General features: G+C 35.6%; 1 protein-coding gene across 3 annotated transcripts; it reads left to right on the top strand.

The window, feature by feature from the left end:
- Positions 1 to 498: 498 nt before the first annotated feature.
- Positions 499 to 16,241, top strand: LOC129870044 (uncharacterized). Of its 3 annotated transcripts, none has more exons than XM_055944622.1 (18): positions 499 to 605; positions 1,906 to 2,110; positions 3,001 to 3,133; positions 3,419 to 3,570; positions 4,151 to 4,234; positions 4,342 to 4,404; positions 6,285 to 6,416; positions 6,504 to 6,710; positions 8,899 to 9,018; positions 9,247 to 9,293; positions 11,976 to 12,138; positions 12,256 to 12,393; positions 12,531 to 12,653; positions 12,761 to 12,859; positions 13,188 to 13,277; positions 13,746 to 13,827; positions 15,452 to 15,582; positions 15,733 to 16,241. In XM_055944622.1, the coding sequence occupies exons 2-18, from the start codon at positions 1,973 to 1,975 to the stop codon at positions 15,859 to 15,861; spliced, it is 2,031 nt and encodes a 676-aa protein (XP_055800597.1). In that variant the 5' UTR covers positions 499 to 605; positions 1,906 to 1,972; the 3' UTR covers positions 15,862 to 16,241. The 3 variants fall into 3 exon arrangements, with proteins under 3 accessions (XP_055800597.1, XP_055800599.1, XP_055800598.1); XM_055944624.1 differs by having other exon boundaries at positions 516 to 605; positions 1,912 to 2,110; XM_055944623.1 differs by lacking the exon at positions 499 to 605 and adding an exon at positions 663 to 903.
- The last annotated feature ends 871 nt before the right edge of the window (positions 16,242 to 17,112 follow it).

Genomic DNA, 17,112 nt, shown 5'->3' with positions numbered 1-17,112 from the left:
TAAGGATATAAAAGTCATTCAATGTTTAATGAATATTTTGATTGACCAATATTATTAAACGCGTAGAAATTCCTTACTCATAGTTTACTTGAAATAGATTTAATGTTAAGCTCCTAATATTAATAGGATAATATGTATCCTACAATAAACTTAATTCTAATAGAAATATGTTTTATTTAGTCCTAGTACAAGATTACATCTATATTCATTAGTATTTTTTTTAGATAGATGAAATTTAACTTAAATGACAAATAAGTAAATTAACTTTTAGTTGGATATTTTGGTAAATCAACATTTATATTCGTGCTTTTATAATAATATAGATAGATAGATATAAATATAGATTATTTGATAATTTATTTAGTTTGAGTTTGAAGTGTTTAATTAAACATTTTAAAGAATTGAAGACAATTTTAAAAAGTTAATATTAAAATAAGTTGATTTAATTGAAAGGGAATTAGATAAATTAAGAGATAAAAAGTATAGGTAATTTTTTTATCTTCTACATAGGGTTTCTTGCAAGTGTGCTATTGCGTGCTTCTCACAATTAAATTTAACATTTTACATCGCGTTTCATCAGATCTGGTTCTCTTTTATGTATGTAGGTATGTATCTCCTTCATCTTTTGTGTGCTCAGTTCTTTTGGTTCTTCGTTTAATCGGTAGAATTTATTTCCTTTTTGTGCATCTTCGGTATGTTTTCGTATTTGAGCGAACTGAATTTGGGGGATTTTTGGTTCTTTGGAGGCCCTTATTTTTTGGGGCCTAAAGCCACTAGTGGAATTAGGGTTGAGCCGCCCTTGCTTTGAATGAATTTAAACAGATTGATGTGTCTAAGCATTATGGATTAAATCCTGATAAAGAGGTTATTGATATGCTTGACCCTGTTTCCAAGCTCAAAAAGGTAACTAATAATAATTCACTCTTCTTCTTCTCTTTACCCTTTGGACAATAATTCGATGCATAAAGTATTTTGCCTGACAAAGAATCACACTTTAAGGGGTGTGTGTGTGTGAAGTAAACAGTCTACTCTAACCTAAGTATTAGTAGCTTTAACTCTGCAGTCCTTTATATTAATTGTATCTTGTGCAACAAACTCTTCACTCTTTTCCTTTGATCATATGATTAATGTCCTCTTTTTAATTCAGATGACAAATATCTTCACCTTTCTTAATATTTCAAGTTATTTTTGTTTTTTTTTTTAAAAAAGTTTCTATGCATCAATGCCTAAAGCAAACAAAGTTAGCTTGTAATTGCAAACTTTGGATGGGAGCATAAAAGTAAACCCATAATCGTGTATAATGTACATAATGTCTCAAAGGGTTAAATTCATGTACCCTTTCTGCATCGTTCCAGGTCCGCTCATCTCCTCAAGTTCTGAAATTACACTTACACTAACTCTGTCATGGATGGTTTCTGCTAAAGTAGAGATAGTTACCCCTTATTTGCCTTCTTGCTTCATGACTATGGTCATTCATAAACAATTATTCTCTCTCTCCTTCAAAATTGACGATTTTGTGTTTTGGTGACGCCAAATGAAACCCAAATAATGGCACTCTGGAGATCACTATGAGTTTTTTGGGTTGATATGTTTCTTTGCTCTCTAGCTATCTAGCCCTAAAAGGGGGTTGTATTCTATCATTCATTATCAAAAAAAGGGTTGTATTCTATCATTCGGTCAACTATTATTCTGTTTCATATCATCTAGACTTCAGCATTGTTTCCTTTAGTGTTAGGTTTTGTATTTCATTAATATCCAAATTTATGATGTTTGTTTGGTTCATTAAGTTTTAACATTTGGATGATGCATTGAAATTTGAATAAATTCAGCCTTTTCAGTTGTCATATAAGATTATTAGCTTATTTTTGGTCTGAACAATTCGATGTCCACTCTTGTTTGTTGTAGGAACAGAAATATAAATTGCTTACAGGCATCTTGACATATGCTTTGTGTTGAGACTTGAAACACCAGCATGGATCTGAATGCCTTGCCACAGCCAGAGGATGACGATGAGATTTTTGGACAACAATTAGAAGATGAACCACAAGAACCTATTATATTACATAGTGATGAGCGTGCAGATTACAGTGCTGTAGAGATTTCACGTCGCGTACGTCTCTGTTCATACTGCTCGCTTTATCAACTATTGAGCTGTACTAATACTTGAACTTGCTCCTTTGTCGGATATTTCTTTTTTGCTCTTTGTTTGATACATGTCTCTTTTATATTGGTTGTTTCTTTGCTGCTTGTCTTAGGCAGAGTAATAAATAACCAGTAGAAAGCTCTGTACAATGTCTCTATTTTTTTTATCAAGTAAACTAAACTTTCATTAAATCAAAATCCAGAGGATGTAATTGATTACAAAAAAGTAAGTATCCTGATAGTTGAAATCCCCTTAATTGCTTAAGGAGCTTACAACATCTAAATATCTAATAAATCTAAAGAGTTATTTACAGCAAAATGGTTACTCCAAGAACGCATATTGGCTTATTTTACTTGAAGAACGCATATTTACTTATTTTAGTTTTCCTCGTTAACCCCCCCCCCCCCCCCTTTTTTTTTTCCCCTTTTTAGGCATCAGGCAGTTTGGGCTCATCAAATGGAAGGGGAAGAGTAAGTCCCGTAGGTTGTTGAACAGTGGGAAATTCAGCATTGTTGTTGGTAATCTGGTTATCTCCAAGTCAGCTATCTGACTGACCTAATTTGAACTATTTTTGGTTCCACACTCCGTACCTCCTCTTGCCAATCTCGTTTCCGTCAAAAGGGGGAGAAAGTAAAAGAAATAGAACTTGCTTCTTTGTTTCTTCTTTCTTAGATAGTGGAAAGGGATAGGGGACATGGGAGTAAGTGCCCATAGATAGGGGTATGTTCTTGTGAATCTTATTATTGTGGAGACTTCATTTTCTTTTTAATTTATATTTTTCTAGTTCCTATCTCTTACCTATCAAAAAAATTATTTTCTAGTTTGCATGCCCTCTTTCTAAATGCTGTTTGTTTTAGGAGCGGGAGGAAAGGATTCAAAGACTTAAAAGACAACATCCAGATGATAGGCCAACATATCCATCTCAACCACGAATGCGGGATGAGATCTTTCAGACAAAGAGACAGAAGCCTAGCAGCAGACTTCCTCCAGGTTTTTTTTTGTGCACACTCACTATCTCTCTCTATTGTGTGTCACTTATCTCTTTTGCTGTGTGTGTGTGTGTGTGAATTGTTGAAGTAGCAATAGGTTCCTGCTTCCCTCTGTGTAGTCCATCTTTCTTTTTGTTCTTGTCATCTAAGTGTAACTCTAGGTTGCACATAACTTTACTGTGTCTTCTTCAACTATTATCTCAACACAGGTTCTTGTTTCTTTCCTTCCCCTTCCTTGCTGCTCATGGTTTGTTTACATCATTTATCTTTTGGATTGCTTATGCAGGTTGGTTGGATTGTCCTGCATTTGGACAGGAGATAGGTTGTATTATTCCTTCAAAGGTTCCACTGGATGAAACTTTCAACGATTGTGTTCTTCCCGGCAAAAGATACTCGTTTAGGCAAGTCCTCCACCAACAGAGAGTTTTAGGAAGAAAAGTGAGTGTGTTAACCTGAATTTGGTTCCTTATTCGTTCACTTGACGTGGATTTTATCTTTGAAATATTTGATTCCTCACAGCAGTGATGATCTGCTCCCTCTGTATATACCTTTACAGCACTATCTTGTTTCTGGATTTTCAATGAAGTAACCTTCAACAATAAAAATGTTTGACTCTGATTGTTTTCATGAGGCAGATTTTTTTGTTGTTTGAAGCTTTTCTTGTTTCGTTGTTGGTAGTGCTTTTATTTGATGTATATATCTTCTAGATTCTAATTTTGACTTAAATAACAAGTTGAAGCAGTTAAACAAGCTGCTGCATATGAATTATGGTCTTAGAGATGTTTTATATCGCTGTCTTGGAGATGTTTTATGTCAAAGCCGAGGCTTATATTCTATTTTGTTTTGCCACTTAGTATACTAGAATCATTAGATGCCTTGTTAATTGTCCTCTTAATTTATTTGGGTTACTTTCACAATAATTGGATGCCGTGTTTGTTCTGACCTCTTAATTCATTTGGGTTACCTTGACAAGACAAGATCTTCTAAACTACAACTGACTCACTGCATGTTATTTCAGCTTGGTATGGTGATTGACCTCACCAATACAGCTCGATACTATTCATTGTCAGATTGGAGGAAAGAAGGCATCAAGCATGTAAAGGTTGGTACATGGTAATAAAGTCATGGAGGAGAATAGGTGGCGGGGCAGTAATTTTTCTCTTTGAGATATGGTGGTTGTCCTGATTTTTACTCTTTCACGTGTATCAGATTCAATGCAGAGGCCGTGGTTCTGCACCTGACAATGAGTCTGTAAATTTATTTGTCTATGAGGTAATTTTATATATGTTGGTTGTACTTTTAGTTGAAGTCTGTACCTGAGAATGAGCTTGCTTTACTTACCATGTAAAAGTACTACAAGTTTGTTTTCTTACCTTTATCCATCCATGTTTAGATCTACGCTGTTACAGAGATATCGTCATATGTTACACTTGGTACAATTATTAACGTGTGTTGTTTGTCAATCAAGTGGAAAACATAGTTGATCACTAGTTTGTTTGTAATCTTCTAGGAATAAAAAAGAGAAAAAGCTATTTTGTGAATGCTAGGGGAGATGTTACGTGTATATTTATATTATATTATGAACGTACTCTATTCTTATCAAAAATAGAAACTACTCCATTCCTTCAAGGGAAGCCTTGGTGTAACAGTAAAGTTGTCATCATGTTATTAGGTCATCATGTGTTCAAGCTGTGAAAATAGCTCTTGCAGAAATGCAATGTAATGTTGTGTATAGTAGATCAGTAGATCGAATATGGTCCCCCTCTCTGGACCCTGAATAGTGAAAACTTAATGCACCAGGGCTATACTCTCTTATTAACAGGAAAAGGGAACATTGTTGGATCCTGCATATCCTTTTTGGATTGTCCCAATTCACATAAGATGTTGGGGGAGCCTTGAAACAACGGTAAAAGTTGTGGTCCGTCTTTCCCTGGACCCCATACATTATGGGAGCTAGTGCACTAGGACTATCCTATCTTATTAATAGAGAAAGCAACATCATTGGATCCTGCATCTCCTTGAGTTGTCCCAATTCAAATCAGATGTCACGGCTTACCTGCCCCTCCCCCCTCAACCCCATAAAGAAGATGTTTCAATTGGACCAAGCCCCCATTTGGCCCCAAGTTCCCAAATATTCTTGGCAAGTTATTTTTGGGAGAAATTTTGGTGAAATTGCTCCATGCGTTTGACCCCAAGTTTTTTCAAGTTTTGGTGAAAATTCAAAAAATATTATTTTGTACCTGTAAGTTCTAAAAATTATTAAAAATACCCATAAGTTTGTGTTATCATTTTATAATGAATATGTTACGTTAAAAAAAACTTTGTAACATAATTAATAACAATCAACAACAACAAAATAACATTATATACAATACATTAATCGAATTTAAAACAAATTATTCTTTCCAAAAACTACTTGGGGCCAATACCATTTTAACCAATACCATTTTATTTAAGAGGGATTAATGGTATTGGTTGATCATATTAATGGAGTAAATTGGTAGATAAATATTTAGTTGGAATTAATAAATGATTGGTGTTTTTATAAAATATAAACGTTTGGGGTTGTTTTTAAATTTTTATAAATTCCCAAGTTCCCAAGTTCTACTTTTTTTTAGAACTTGGGAACTTGGGAACTTGGGGATTTATCCAAAAATATTTGCCAAGTAATGGCAAATTGTATGGACAAACACAAGTTCCCAAATATTTTTCAAGTTTTTCCCAAAAACTACTTGGGGCCAAACGCTACCCAAGAATCACCTGATTTTTGGAAAGGGAAACAAAGCATTATGAACTTGAACATCCATTTTAAGGTGTTTTTTTTCTGATGCGAAAAGTTGCGGGGAATACTGTATTTACATTGGAAACTGTATTTTGTCATAATTTGTCTCAGATTAAAAAGTACTGTACTTTCTCAGAGTATACGAAAGGTGTTCTGTTAACTTCTAGTTAGGTTTTCTTAGTATTAGGACTCAGCATTGATGAGAAGCATGCTGTCATATGATTTTTGTTCTTTTCAAGGCTTTAAGAAAATAAAGGCCAACTCTTCTTCAAAAAAAAAGAAGAAAATAAAGGCTGACTTTATCACATCCTCACTGAATGCTATATGCTATTGAAAGGAATTTGATACTAATATTTATTGCCTGTATCAGGTTTCACAATTTCTTGCCCGTCAGAAACATGCAAAGAAGTATATTCTTGTCCATTGCACACATGGGCATAATCGCACTGGGTTTATGATCATTCATTATCTTATGCGTACGCTGCCAATATCTGTCAGTCAGGTCGGTAATTTTGTGATGCTACATCCTTCTTGCTTCAATTTTGACCACATATCTTTGAGTATGAATAATCAGAGTGTTTATATGCAGGCAATTAAAATTTTTTCTGATGCTCGTCCTCCTGGGATCTATAAGCCAGATTATATCGATGCCCTATATGCCTTCTATCATGAGAAAAAACCTGAAATGATTGTTTGTCCTCCAACACCTGAGTGGAAAAGATCTTCTGAGCTTGATTTGAATGGCGATGCTATGCCGGATGACGATGACGATGGAGGTCCTGCGGATCCTTTGACTGTATGTATTTCTGCCAGAGAACCTTCCTCTTTGATATTGTTGGCATTTTATTCATGGTTGAAATGTTTCGTTTTTCCTTCTCTGATGAAAGCTTAAGCCTTCAGTTTCCTCTAGTGCGGTGTTGAATTTGATTGAATGTGAATACTAAAGTGGTACCATTCTAGTGGCTCTCGACATTAGAATGAGAAACCTATCACTTTCTGATACTTCTATTGTGAGGAATTAGTGAAACTTGATTTTGAGTGCAACATCTAGCTTGATTGTGAAAATTACCAATTTATGACATTCCCAAGTTGTTTTGCCAATGGAGCTTGTAAATGAGAAACTCTCGAGTAACGACCTTGTAATACTTGGGATGCAAGGATTTCCACAACTTTATAAAGTCATGATTCCTAGTCATAGATTACATGAACTAGGAAGGGCTGGTCATTAAAGCCTCATGCCTGTCGAGGCTATATAACTTGAGCCACCTTATGCGAGTCTCCTTTCGGCAGCCATGAGACGTTTTCCATGTCTGGTCTTAATATTCAGTTTGCCTTTGTTTTTGTTTCGATGAAATTTGTACCATAAAATGTTGATATGTTATTCTCAGAGTGAGGACTTCTTTTCCTTAGACTCTGGGTCAACTATGCTTCAATCCCAAACTAGTTTCAGGTGAGGATATGAATCCTTTATATAATTTGCTTTATAAGACTTAATTTCATTTCAATTCTGGAATGATAATTAAAAAATGATCTCTTGTGCTCCCTTATCTGTCCTTTCCCACCCACCAGCCCTTTATGGAGTTGCAGATTTGGGGTGAAATAAGTAGCCAAAATTTAATGCTGAAGAATATTGGGTCATATCTTCCTCTTTCTATATATATGTATGTGTATATATATGTCCGACCTTTGGACCTAAATGTGATGATAAAGGTTTCCTGGATTGTTCTTTCTTGACTGAAAGAATTTCTCCTATAAATCCTGAGAACTCTGTACTTTGCCATATTTCTTTTCTTATTTGCATTTGAGCGTTTTTACCTCCTTCGACAACCTATTTCATCGTGTTTGGTCCTCCACCAATTAAAGACACCCAAGAAAAAATCTAGTTTTTCTTAAAAACATGACTAAGGTGGCTAAACAGTGCTAGAAGAGATCTAACTTTCTTAGACTTGGAGCAAGCATAATATTTTCCAGCTTGATAAAGAGTGTTTGGCATGAAAAATTAAATATATACACATGCTAATGGTATCATATTTGCTGACCTTCTAGAAAGATAAACGAGGTTCGTCCTCCTTTTTCTCTTATCTTTTGCTGGGGAAAAAGCATTTGGTGTTTTGTTATATTCTATCATCACTCCTTCACTGCTTTTCAAGGTTTTGATGATTGGACTTTTCATCAAAATGGTGACTGAATGATTAATTTGTAGGACTGCATCTTCATAGAGAGCGAGTGTATGCAGACGTTCAACTATATCTTTTTATTGTTCTATTTGATTCACCTTTTGCTGTTAGAAAGTTTGTATTGCCAAAAAACAAACTTGACTGAGAGAGTCAGAGAGTTGAGAGAGAAAGGTGGGCATGGTGGTGTAGAAAACAAGGTGTGGGTAGGGCAAACAGAGGGAAGAAGGGCAGTGCGTCCGAGGGGGAGGGTGTGTGTGTGTAAAACAAAGACAAGAGGCATTGCAGATGGAGGGTTGAGAATGGGGGGTCATGAGGATTGTACTGCAGTGACAGGAGGGGTCTTGTTTGTGAAATCATGTTTTTCTTTAAGAAGAATAACTAGTTCTTGCTTGATGTCGCCTAATCTACTACTCCATGCCAGTAAACCTTATGTTGCTTTTCATTTGGTCTGTCCAAAAATATGATCCTTCGTTAAATGAGAAGTCTCTGGCCCCATCATTCAAACTAATAAAAACTTCTATTACTTCAAACTGTTTGGCATCTTACCAACTAACTGTTCCACTTTTCACATTCCAAACAATTGTCTAAAACAGTCCTAGAAAACTCAATTTAGTAATCTATTCGAATGGTGTAGGTACTAGAGTATAGATTCAGCATGATAACATAATCAAGGTTATGGATGCTTGAGATTACATCTTTATACCAACATGTTATGGTTTTGGTGTCTATACTTTTGCAGTGTACTAAGGTTTATTTATTCGACAGTGCTTTTATAATTTCCTCATAACTCATTTTCTCCCTTCTCAGGACAATCGTGAAGCACAAGTAGTAATGTCAAATGACGACATTTTGGGGGATGCAATCCCACAAGATCAGCAAAATTATTTACGACAGTTCTGTTATCAAGCACTGAAAATGACCCCAGGGGTAGGAATTTTACAGTTGCTTCGTTTGGTATCTTTCTAATTGTTGCATGGGAGTGTATATATGATTTCTTGTATTGTTTATGCCCGTTACTTTTTATTTTCTGATCTTGCTGTGGACTCACTTTGTAATGTGCAGTTGTGGATTATGTAGACTACTTACTGCAAAATATGGATGTGTCTGCTGTTTCAATTCTAACTCATAAATCCTTTTGGTGTATTTGCCTTTCAGGGTAGAGGCCCACAATTTCCTGGCTCACATCCAGTCTCGCTTGACAGGTTTGGTTCCAGTCCTTATTCAGGGAACTTTAGCTTCATTATATTTTTTTGGTCTAGTCAGGCGTAACCTTAGATCTAGCAATTCATGCTTAACCATGCATACAAGAAGCCTCTTTTCACCCACAAATTGAGACGAACAAGGAAATTATCACACTTGGTCTCACCTAAATCAGAATAGAAACTGCATAAAGGTAATTTATCAAAAAGGGGAAAAGGTTCTGCATAAGCTGATACATGACATTTATCTGCATTTCCTTGATATGTAGAGATGACAGTAGAAGCTGTTGCTGTGTGACAGTAGAACTGGGATACTGTGTAGCTTTGTGAGACTTGTAAATATGGCTCCTGCACTGCCTTCGTGCTGAAATTTATGTACTGTTACCATTTTCAAAAAGCTGGTGCTGTGTGATGTAATGTGTTAATTAGTCTTTAACACACGGAAATGGATGTTATGTTTCAGACTTCTTTCATCATGTGGATGTGATGCAATAACGATACATTTCTGGCCAGTATGTGATTTCAAACTTTATATCTGTTTGAACAGATATTTGGTTTAGGTGTCCTTAATTAGTTGAGGACTTCCAGTTGGCTTATCAAGTTGAAAACTGCATATCTGAGTGTGAATTCCAAAATTTGCTTCGTGTGATATTGCTGTTAAATATAAGCTTGAAGACATCAATGTCTGAAATATCTATGTTGCCGAAGAATGAGTTATCCTTGACACCATTGAGTTGGATTAATTAAAAGCAGGAAACATGTTGATTTGGAAATATATTTAATCTTGATTGACTTGTTTAAATTGTGTTGCTAATTTATTTAAAATGCTAAATTACACATCAAATACAACAAGTCAACATAACAATCCACCACCATGATTCAATAAGTGAACAATAATATGCTTAATGGTTGATTTGAAGCTTGTTAGTGAATATGGGTCCAGTGATCTTTTTTCTTAGAGATGGGTGAAGTTTGTTCTACTGCAAAGTTTGTTACAGTGGCATGTAACATGTAAAATCACTTGTGAAGTGATTTCTTTATCCTCTTCAGGTATCTAGTTCCTGCTTTCTTCAGTAGTTCAGTTTAAGGTGGTGAATGTGATTAGCAAATAACAGCCTACTTGGTATAAAATAAAATTTGGTAGTTATTTTTGCATAAAGTGCTTATTTCTATATTTCTCTTTTCTTGCTATGAGACAAATAGTTGAGTGCTATTCAGTTTCAAAAAAAAAATCAGTTTCAAAAAATAGTTGAGTATTGTTTCAGCACTTACTAAGTGCCTAAATAGGCTATTATAGTTGGATTTTGGCTTATGATGGAAAATGGACTCTGCCATCTCCTTGGATTTTTGCCCATCATGTATGTTTTCGGTTGTTCTAATTGCAGTTGGATTCATCATAGACTTTTGAATGATAGGTTCAGTGCTAGTTATAATTTTCGTAGGGAAATGTAGTCTTCTTCATGCTTGAGCTCTTACAATATCATTTGGTGCTGAGGATGAAATCCGTTATTTTATTTTCTTCTCCTGCTGGGAACTGCTCAAACGTTTCTTTTTTCTACCTCTTGATTTCTTACTGTTGCCATTTATTCTGCTTCTTTTAATCAGCCATTAGGAATCTTTGCCTAAACTTCATTAGTGTATTTGTCTCCCAACCCTGAAATTGTCCCTTGGCCATCATTTGTTACTGCAGAAGTCATGCACTTTCTCCCAAATATTTTTACCTGTATTTCTGCAAATGTTGCAACTAAGCTTTCTTTGGAATCTCCTCACAATAGCTTATATTCTCTTAACCCACATTTTATAGTTGTGTTTTAGTTAGATCTGATCTTGAAAATAAAGTAACTACTTATCAGAAGAGGGTTTTTGGTGGTTCATGAACTTCCATGTTTTTGGGCTGTTCAAATGATCGGAATGAAATACTTCTTGATTCTTGTGCCCTGCCAAATAAGCAGAAAGGCACATCTGCCTAATCTTTTAAAAACCCGTTGACCTTCACGGAAGGTTTTGAATCTTCAGAGACCATTTTCTTCCATCTTTTCATTTCACATTCTTTACATGGGTGACGAACATTGAACCGAACTAGTCCCTGATTTCTCTGGGCAACTTGCACGGTGCAGCAGTGTGCCTATTTTGTCTGTGCAGCAAACATGGTTCGAACTTTAAAGGTTACACATGGCGGAATGAGTATTCTCTAACTATATCATGCTTGCACCGCATGAAATAAGTTTGTTTTGTTTTGTTTTGTTTTGTTTGTTTTGTTTGTTCTGCTAATATTTTTTGTGCTGCATTCTTTCGGAAACAGCCTCTCTATCTCCACGAACGAGGTGGTGTTAAGGTCTGCGTACGCTATACCTTCCCCAGACCCTACATAGTGGGATTTCATTGGGCTGTTGTTGTTGCTGCATGATAGCTTTTCCAACAAGTGTTCTGAGTAGTTAATGAATTATTTTTAGATCCCTTATACAAGTTTTACTCATGGATAATATATTACCTTATTGTATCTTCGTACTTGAACCTCATATCGACTCGGACATGGATATTAGTGTATTCTCAGAGAAAATAATTGTTTATTTATTAAGCTTGCTAGCTGCCTAACAAAACCATGGTAGCATCCAACACAAAGCCAGGAAGGTGAAAACTCATAAATTAAGATTCATCCAAGGTAATCTTTGTCATGATGTGCAGGGACAACTTGCAGTTATTAAGGCAGCGTTACTACTATGCCACATGGAAGGCTGATGGGACACGGTATATGATGCTGATCACGATGGATGGTTGTTTTCTAATTGATAGGCATTTCAATTTCCGGAGGGTTCAGATGAGATTTCCATGCAGACACACTAATGAAGTATGCTAATATCCAGTTTGCTATTAGGATGTTCTGATCTTTTTTCCCCCTTATATGTCTCACTGTTGGAAATTATCTGTTATATGATTTTTCATATGAACTATTGTATTCTCCCAGGGTTTAGCCGAAAAGACCCACCACTTCACTTTACTTGATGGAGAGATGGTAATTGATACTTTGCCTGACACACACAAGCAGGAAAGGAGATACCTAATATATGATATGATGGCCCTGAACCATGTGTCTGTCATTGAGGTTGGATTCTTATAAGAAACCACTTTTCTTTTCTTCTTGAAATAGTACTGTTCGCCATACGCTTAGGGGTCTTTTGGTTCTCTTCGAATATTATCTGTATATTGATGTTGCTCATTCTCTGTTCTATAATTTTACAGCGACCCTTTTACGAACGGTGGAGAATGATCGACAAAGAAGTGATTGGGCCAAGGAATTATGAACGTCAACATATATACCAGAGTCGAAACCCTTACTATAGATATGAGTTGGAGCCTTTCAGGGTATTTTTCGTCAAAATTGGAATATATTGTCATGAGATTAATTATAGTTATTTTCTAGTACCATTTGTTCAACCTAAAGTGACTGCTGATCTCTCAATGTTTATCAGGTGAGGAGAAAGGATTTTTTTCTGCTCTCTACTGTCACAAAACTTCTCAAAGAATTTATCCCAAAGCTTTCACATGAAGCTGATGGTCTTATCTTTCAGGTGCTTAAGAGTGACTGTACTGAATTGCTTCTTGTTCTAGTGTTGTATTGGATTTTCTCCCAAGGAGTCAATTTTCTTACATCACTTAAGATTTTTCCAAGTTATATGGCATGTATGTTTTGATTGCTATGTTGGAAAACTTTCTGTGGAAGTGGTTTCCAACCCTTATCTATGTTTACTGTTATGTTGCAGAAAAGTAGAGTTAGTAGCACATCCACTTACATGTTATTGCAAATACATGTTTATGGCTTACAGTGACGGAGATGCATAAATCATACAGATGAATTTAGGTTCTGGATACTGAGCCACTGTTTTCTTTCCGTGTTAGGGTTGGGATGATCCTTATGTTCCTCGCACGCATGAGGGTCTCTTGAAGTGGAAATACCCTGAAATGAACTCGGTTGACTTTCTTTTTGAGGTTGTATTCTGCTCTCCTAGTGAATAGAGCCGTTCCTTTTCCTTCCTTATCCTTTTGGTTTCTTATTATTGTTACGCCCCTACACCTTACCTGTCAATATCATTTGTTTCTATGCTTTAAGTGTGGAGAGATAGTTAAGTTAACAAAACTAACAGCTTAAGCTTTTAGACTAGATGATCACACACTTAACATAATATTAAAGCAGGCAATGGTCCTTAGTTCTAGTCTCACTGTTACCCATTATCAAAAAGAGTTTCCACATGCTTGGCCCATGAAAAAGAATCAAAAATCTGCACGTGAGGGGGTGTTGAGATAAGTAAGTTAACAAAAGTGTGTTTTCTCTAATAGCTTAAGGTTTTTGATTTGATGGTCTCATCCTACAACAAGGCAGAATAGCCTTTGTGAATTGGATCATGTTTCATGCTCTCCTATTGGAATAAAGTGTGATTATCTCTGATCATATGGCAGGTGGTCGACGATCGTGAATTGCTTTATCTACATGAACGAGGGAAGAAGAAACTGATGGAGGGGAGTAAAGTTGTTTTCCCAGGTCAGAAATCCACAGTTATATTAGGGTAGAAGGCTAGTTCATAGTCTCGTTATTCTTCCTTATTAGTAGGCGTATTAGCGCACTATAATTCCTTGTAGTCTGATGTCTATTATTATTTACTACTTTCATTACTTTCTGTACTTTGACTGCTCTATCTTATCTGGTTGCTTTCGTTACTTGCTTTTCTATATCGCTTTGAACTTTTCATTCTTATCTGACTTCTTTTTTGATTTTACTGAGTCGAGGGACTTTCGGAAACAACCGTCCTACCTTGGTAGGAGTCAGGTGTGCGTACACTTTACCCTCCCCAGACCCCACGTTGTGGGATTTCACTGGGTCGTTGTTGTTGTATATACTTGTGGTATCATTGCAGGAGTGTTTCCTTTAGTTGGGAATATAAGAGACTAATATCATCCACATCCATACTCGTTAAGCTGTTTCTTTTTGGAACTGTGAACTCGTTAAGTTTTTATTGCCGTCTTGTATACTTTACTGACCTGGATGGATGTGATTTCTTATTAAATTGTCTTGTGGGGAACTAGATGCAATGCTATTATTTGATGCAATTAGCCTTAATTCGAGAATGATCTAAAAAGTTAAGGAGGCTATTTCACACTCTTGCAACTGCCAAGATTCCTTTTTGGTGCTTGTAAGGTGCTAAGTAGTACTCCCTTCCGTTCCTATTTACTGGGCCCATGTTGATTTAGCACTTCCGGGGTCTATTTTACTAAATTAACATTATTAATTATGCTTTGGAAATCTAAGTTTGACTACTAGTACCTTAGGTAGTTACTCAATGATAAGGATAATATTGGAAGAAAATAATAAATCTCTTTATTTTTAACAAGTTAAAAGGGAAAATCTATTTTTAGTATCAGGGGTAAGTAAAAAGGAACTGATGGAGTAGTAAGAATATGGATAAAAAATTCTAGAGGTACTTCTTGCTGTGACTAAAAACTCAAGGCAGTGTATACTTCTTACCCCCCCCCCCCCCCCCCCAAACACCAACCAAAAAAAAAGGATACATATTCTTGCTATTACTAAGGCTTAGTAAATAGAACATGGATTTTCCACAACTTGAAATTGGATCAGTTGCTAAAGTTAAAAAGGTCGGACGTGTTAGTTTGGATTATTTGGATTGTCACAATAAGTTCTAAATGAATCAAGGGGCAGTAGAATTTTTTGGCAATTTCAGGAACGTAACCATGGAAGCACAGAAATTCCTTGTCACACGTGGCTGTGAACAAGATAATCCAAATTTAGTGTGTCTCTTTAGTTTGTATGTGTAAAATTCTGATTAACAAGATCATCCTAGTCAGACTAGGACATGCACCTCTCAAGCTTTTGACTTGATTTCAACAATTTTGTTTCTTCTCTTGCTCTTTGAGATGGTCTTTCCAATGGTTGGTCATTGTTGCTTGGAGTTGGTGAGTTACTGATTTCAGTGATGAGGTTAAGGGATATCCAGCCAAATGTCTAATCTGTTGTCCTATAGTCTTGCATATTTAAGCAGTTCTCTTGTGTTTTATTTGTATTCCATGAACTTTTTTTTTTTTTCCCCTGCTTATCTTGGTATTTTGCCTTTGGTGCATATCCTGAAATGTTGGGTTCTTTCATGTTTCAGATGGTTCTGATCCGTCAGCTTACTCTGGTAAAATAATAGAGTGCTCTTTTGATACCAATAACCAAAAATGGTTATGGATGAGGACCAGAGTCGATAAAGGAACTCCGAATGATTACAACACGTACAGAAAGGTGTTTCTATAATGACACATACTAAATTTATTCAGTTGCTTCGTTGATATGTGGACTTGTGGTTTATTATAACCTTTTCCATAGTTTCTCATCTTTTTGGATAGATTATGTTCCTATTAGACTAATTATGGTTCCTGTACAAAAATTCAGGTGATGAGAAGTATTACTGACAACATCACTGAAGAAGTGTTGTTGAATGAGATTCATGAGATCATTCGACTGCCAATGTATGCAGATAGGATACAGAGTGATAGCAAAGCTCATGTACGACGCAGATGAATGAATTGGTGGAAACTAGTGATTGTATTGGAACTTAGCTGTGTTCATGTATATCAATAGAAAGGTATTTACGAGCAGCCTTAGTCCCTAGACGTGTTTTGTGTACTATACTGGGTTTGTTGTATGGATCCAGTTGGCACACTGTAAATTTCGTGGTCCATGACTCCGGCCTTTTGTTCTTTCTTCGTTAGCGATAAGTTGGTCTTGTATATTAGTTATTTTAGTTCTCTTTTTTTTTTCCTGGTTACTGTTAAGTCGTCTAAGTTAGGTTTTCTACAGTAGTAGTTTAAACTTCAAGCTCTATGGTATCTTTTCCCATGTGAATATAAGTTTGCTCTACTAGTAATTTCTAGTTTATCATTTGCATTTGTTCTGCAGTATATTCAGATTGGCTGTTAAATTTTTACTTGGAAGGAGGAAAATTTTATTATAATATGTTTAAAATTATAAGTTACATAAGTATATGTTTGTTGTATGCTTAATGTCTATGTTTTTATTATAATATGTTTAAAATTATAAGTTACAAAAGTCGGCTTAGGTTATGACTTGATCCTATAGAGTGCTCGATGAAAGTACTCAGATTCTACACTATGTTGTGGGATGGGAAGAGAGCTTTTCAAGCTAAGAGCCGATGTCACTTCCAAACTCGATCCTAACGCAACAAGCATTCGATATTAAGGAACCACATTATAAGCATTCTAAGTTTTTGCGTACGTGAGTTTTTTCAGTTCTTTCATGTTGGCATTAGTTACTAGTTTGAATTTGATATGAATTTATATTTTTTGGGAGGGTTGTCTTCCTATCTATTAGTAGGATTTTGGTTTACATGATCTGTTGCGGAAAATGCTTGTCAAAAAGTGTTTGTAACTAATCGTGTAGGGGATCTTAATTTATCAATGAATTCCTAATTGGAATTGGAGGATCTTTTTTAATTGATTTTTTTATCACACTGATATTTTACATTCTTAAATGGCCCCATTCGAGAACAATTGATTGCTGAGAAAATTATCAATGACTAACATTTCTTATTTCTGTTCAACAACGTATGAATAGTTCCTTGGGGTTGGTTAAGAGATTGTTGAATTTTTGTTGGCATGTTGAATCGTTACATAATGTGATGGTTTAGATTGATCCTAACTGAATGATGGTGAATTACTTCTGTCTTATAAAATATTCGATTTATAGATAACATCTCAAATCACAGATTTGTGTGAAATTCATGTTATTTTCAATTTCTATCAATATCCACGC

This window comes from Solanum dulcamara, chromosome 10, assembly GCF_947179165.1.
Source record: "Solanum dulcamara chromosome 10, daSolDulc1.2, whole genome shotgun sequence".
NCBI classification, from domain to species: Eukaryota; Viridiplantae; Streptophyta; class Magnoliopsida; order Solanales; family Solanaceae; genus Solanum; species Solanum dulcamara.
The sequence above is the reverse complement of the archived record's forward strand: the minus strand, read 5'-3'. Positions and strand labels throughout refer to the sequence as shown.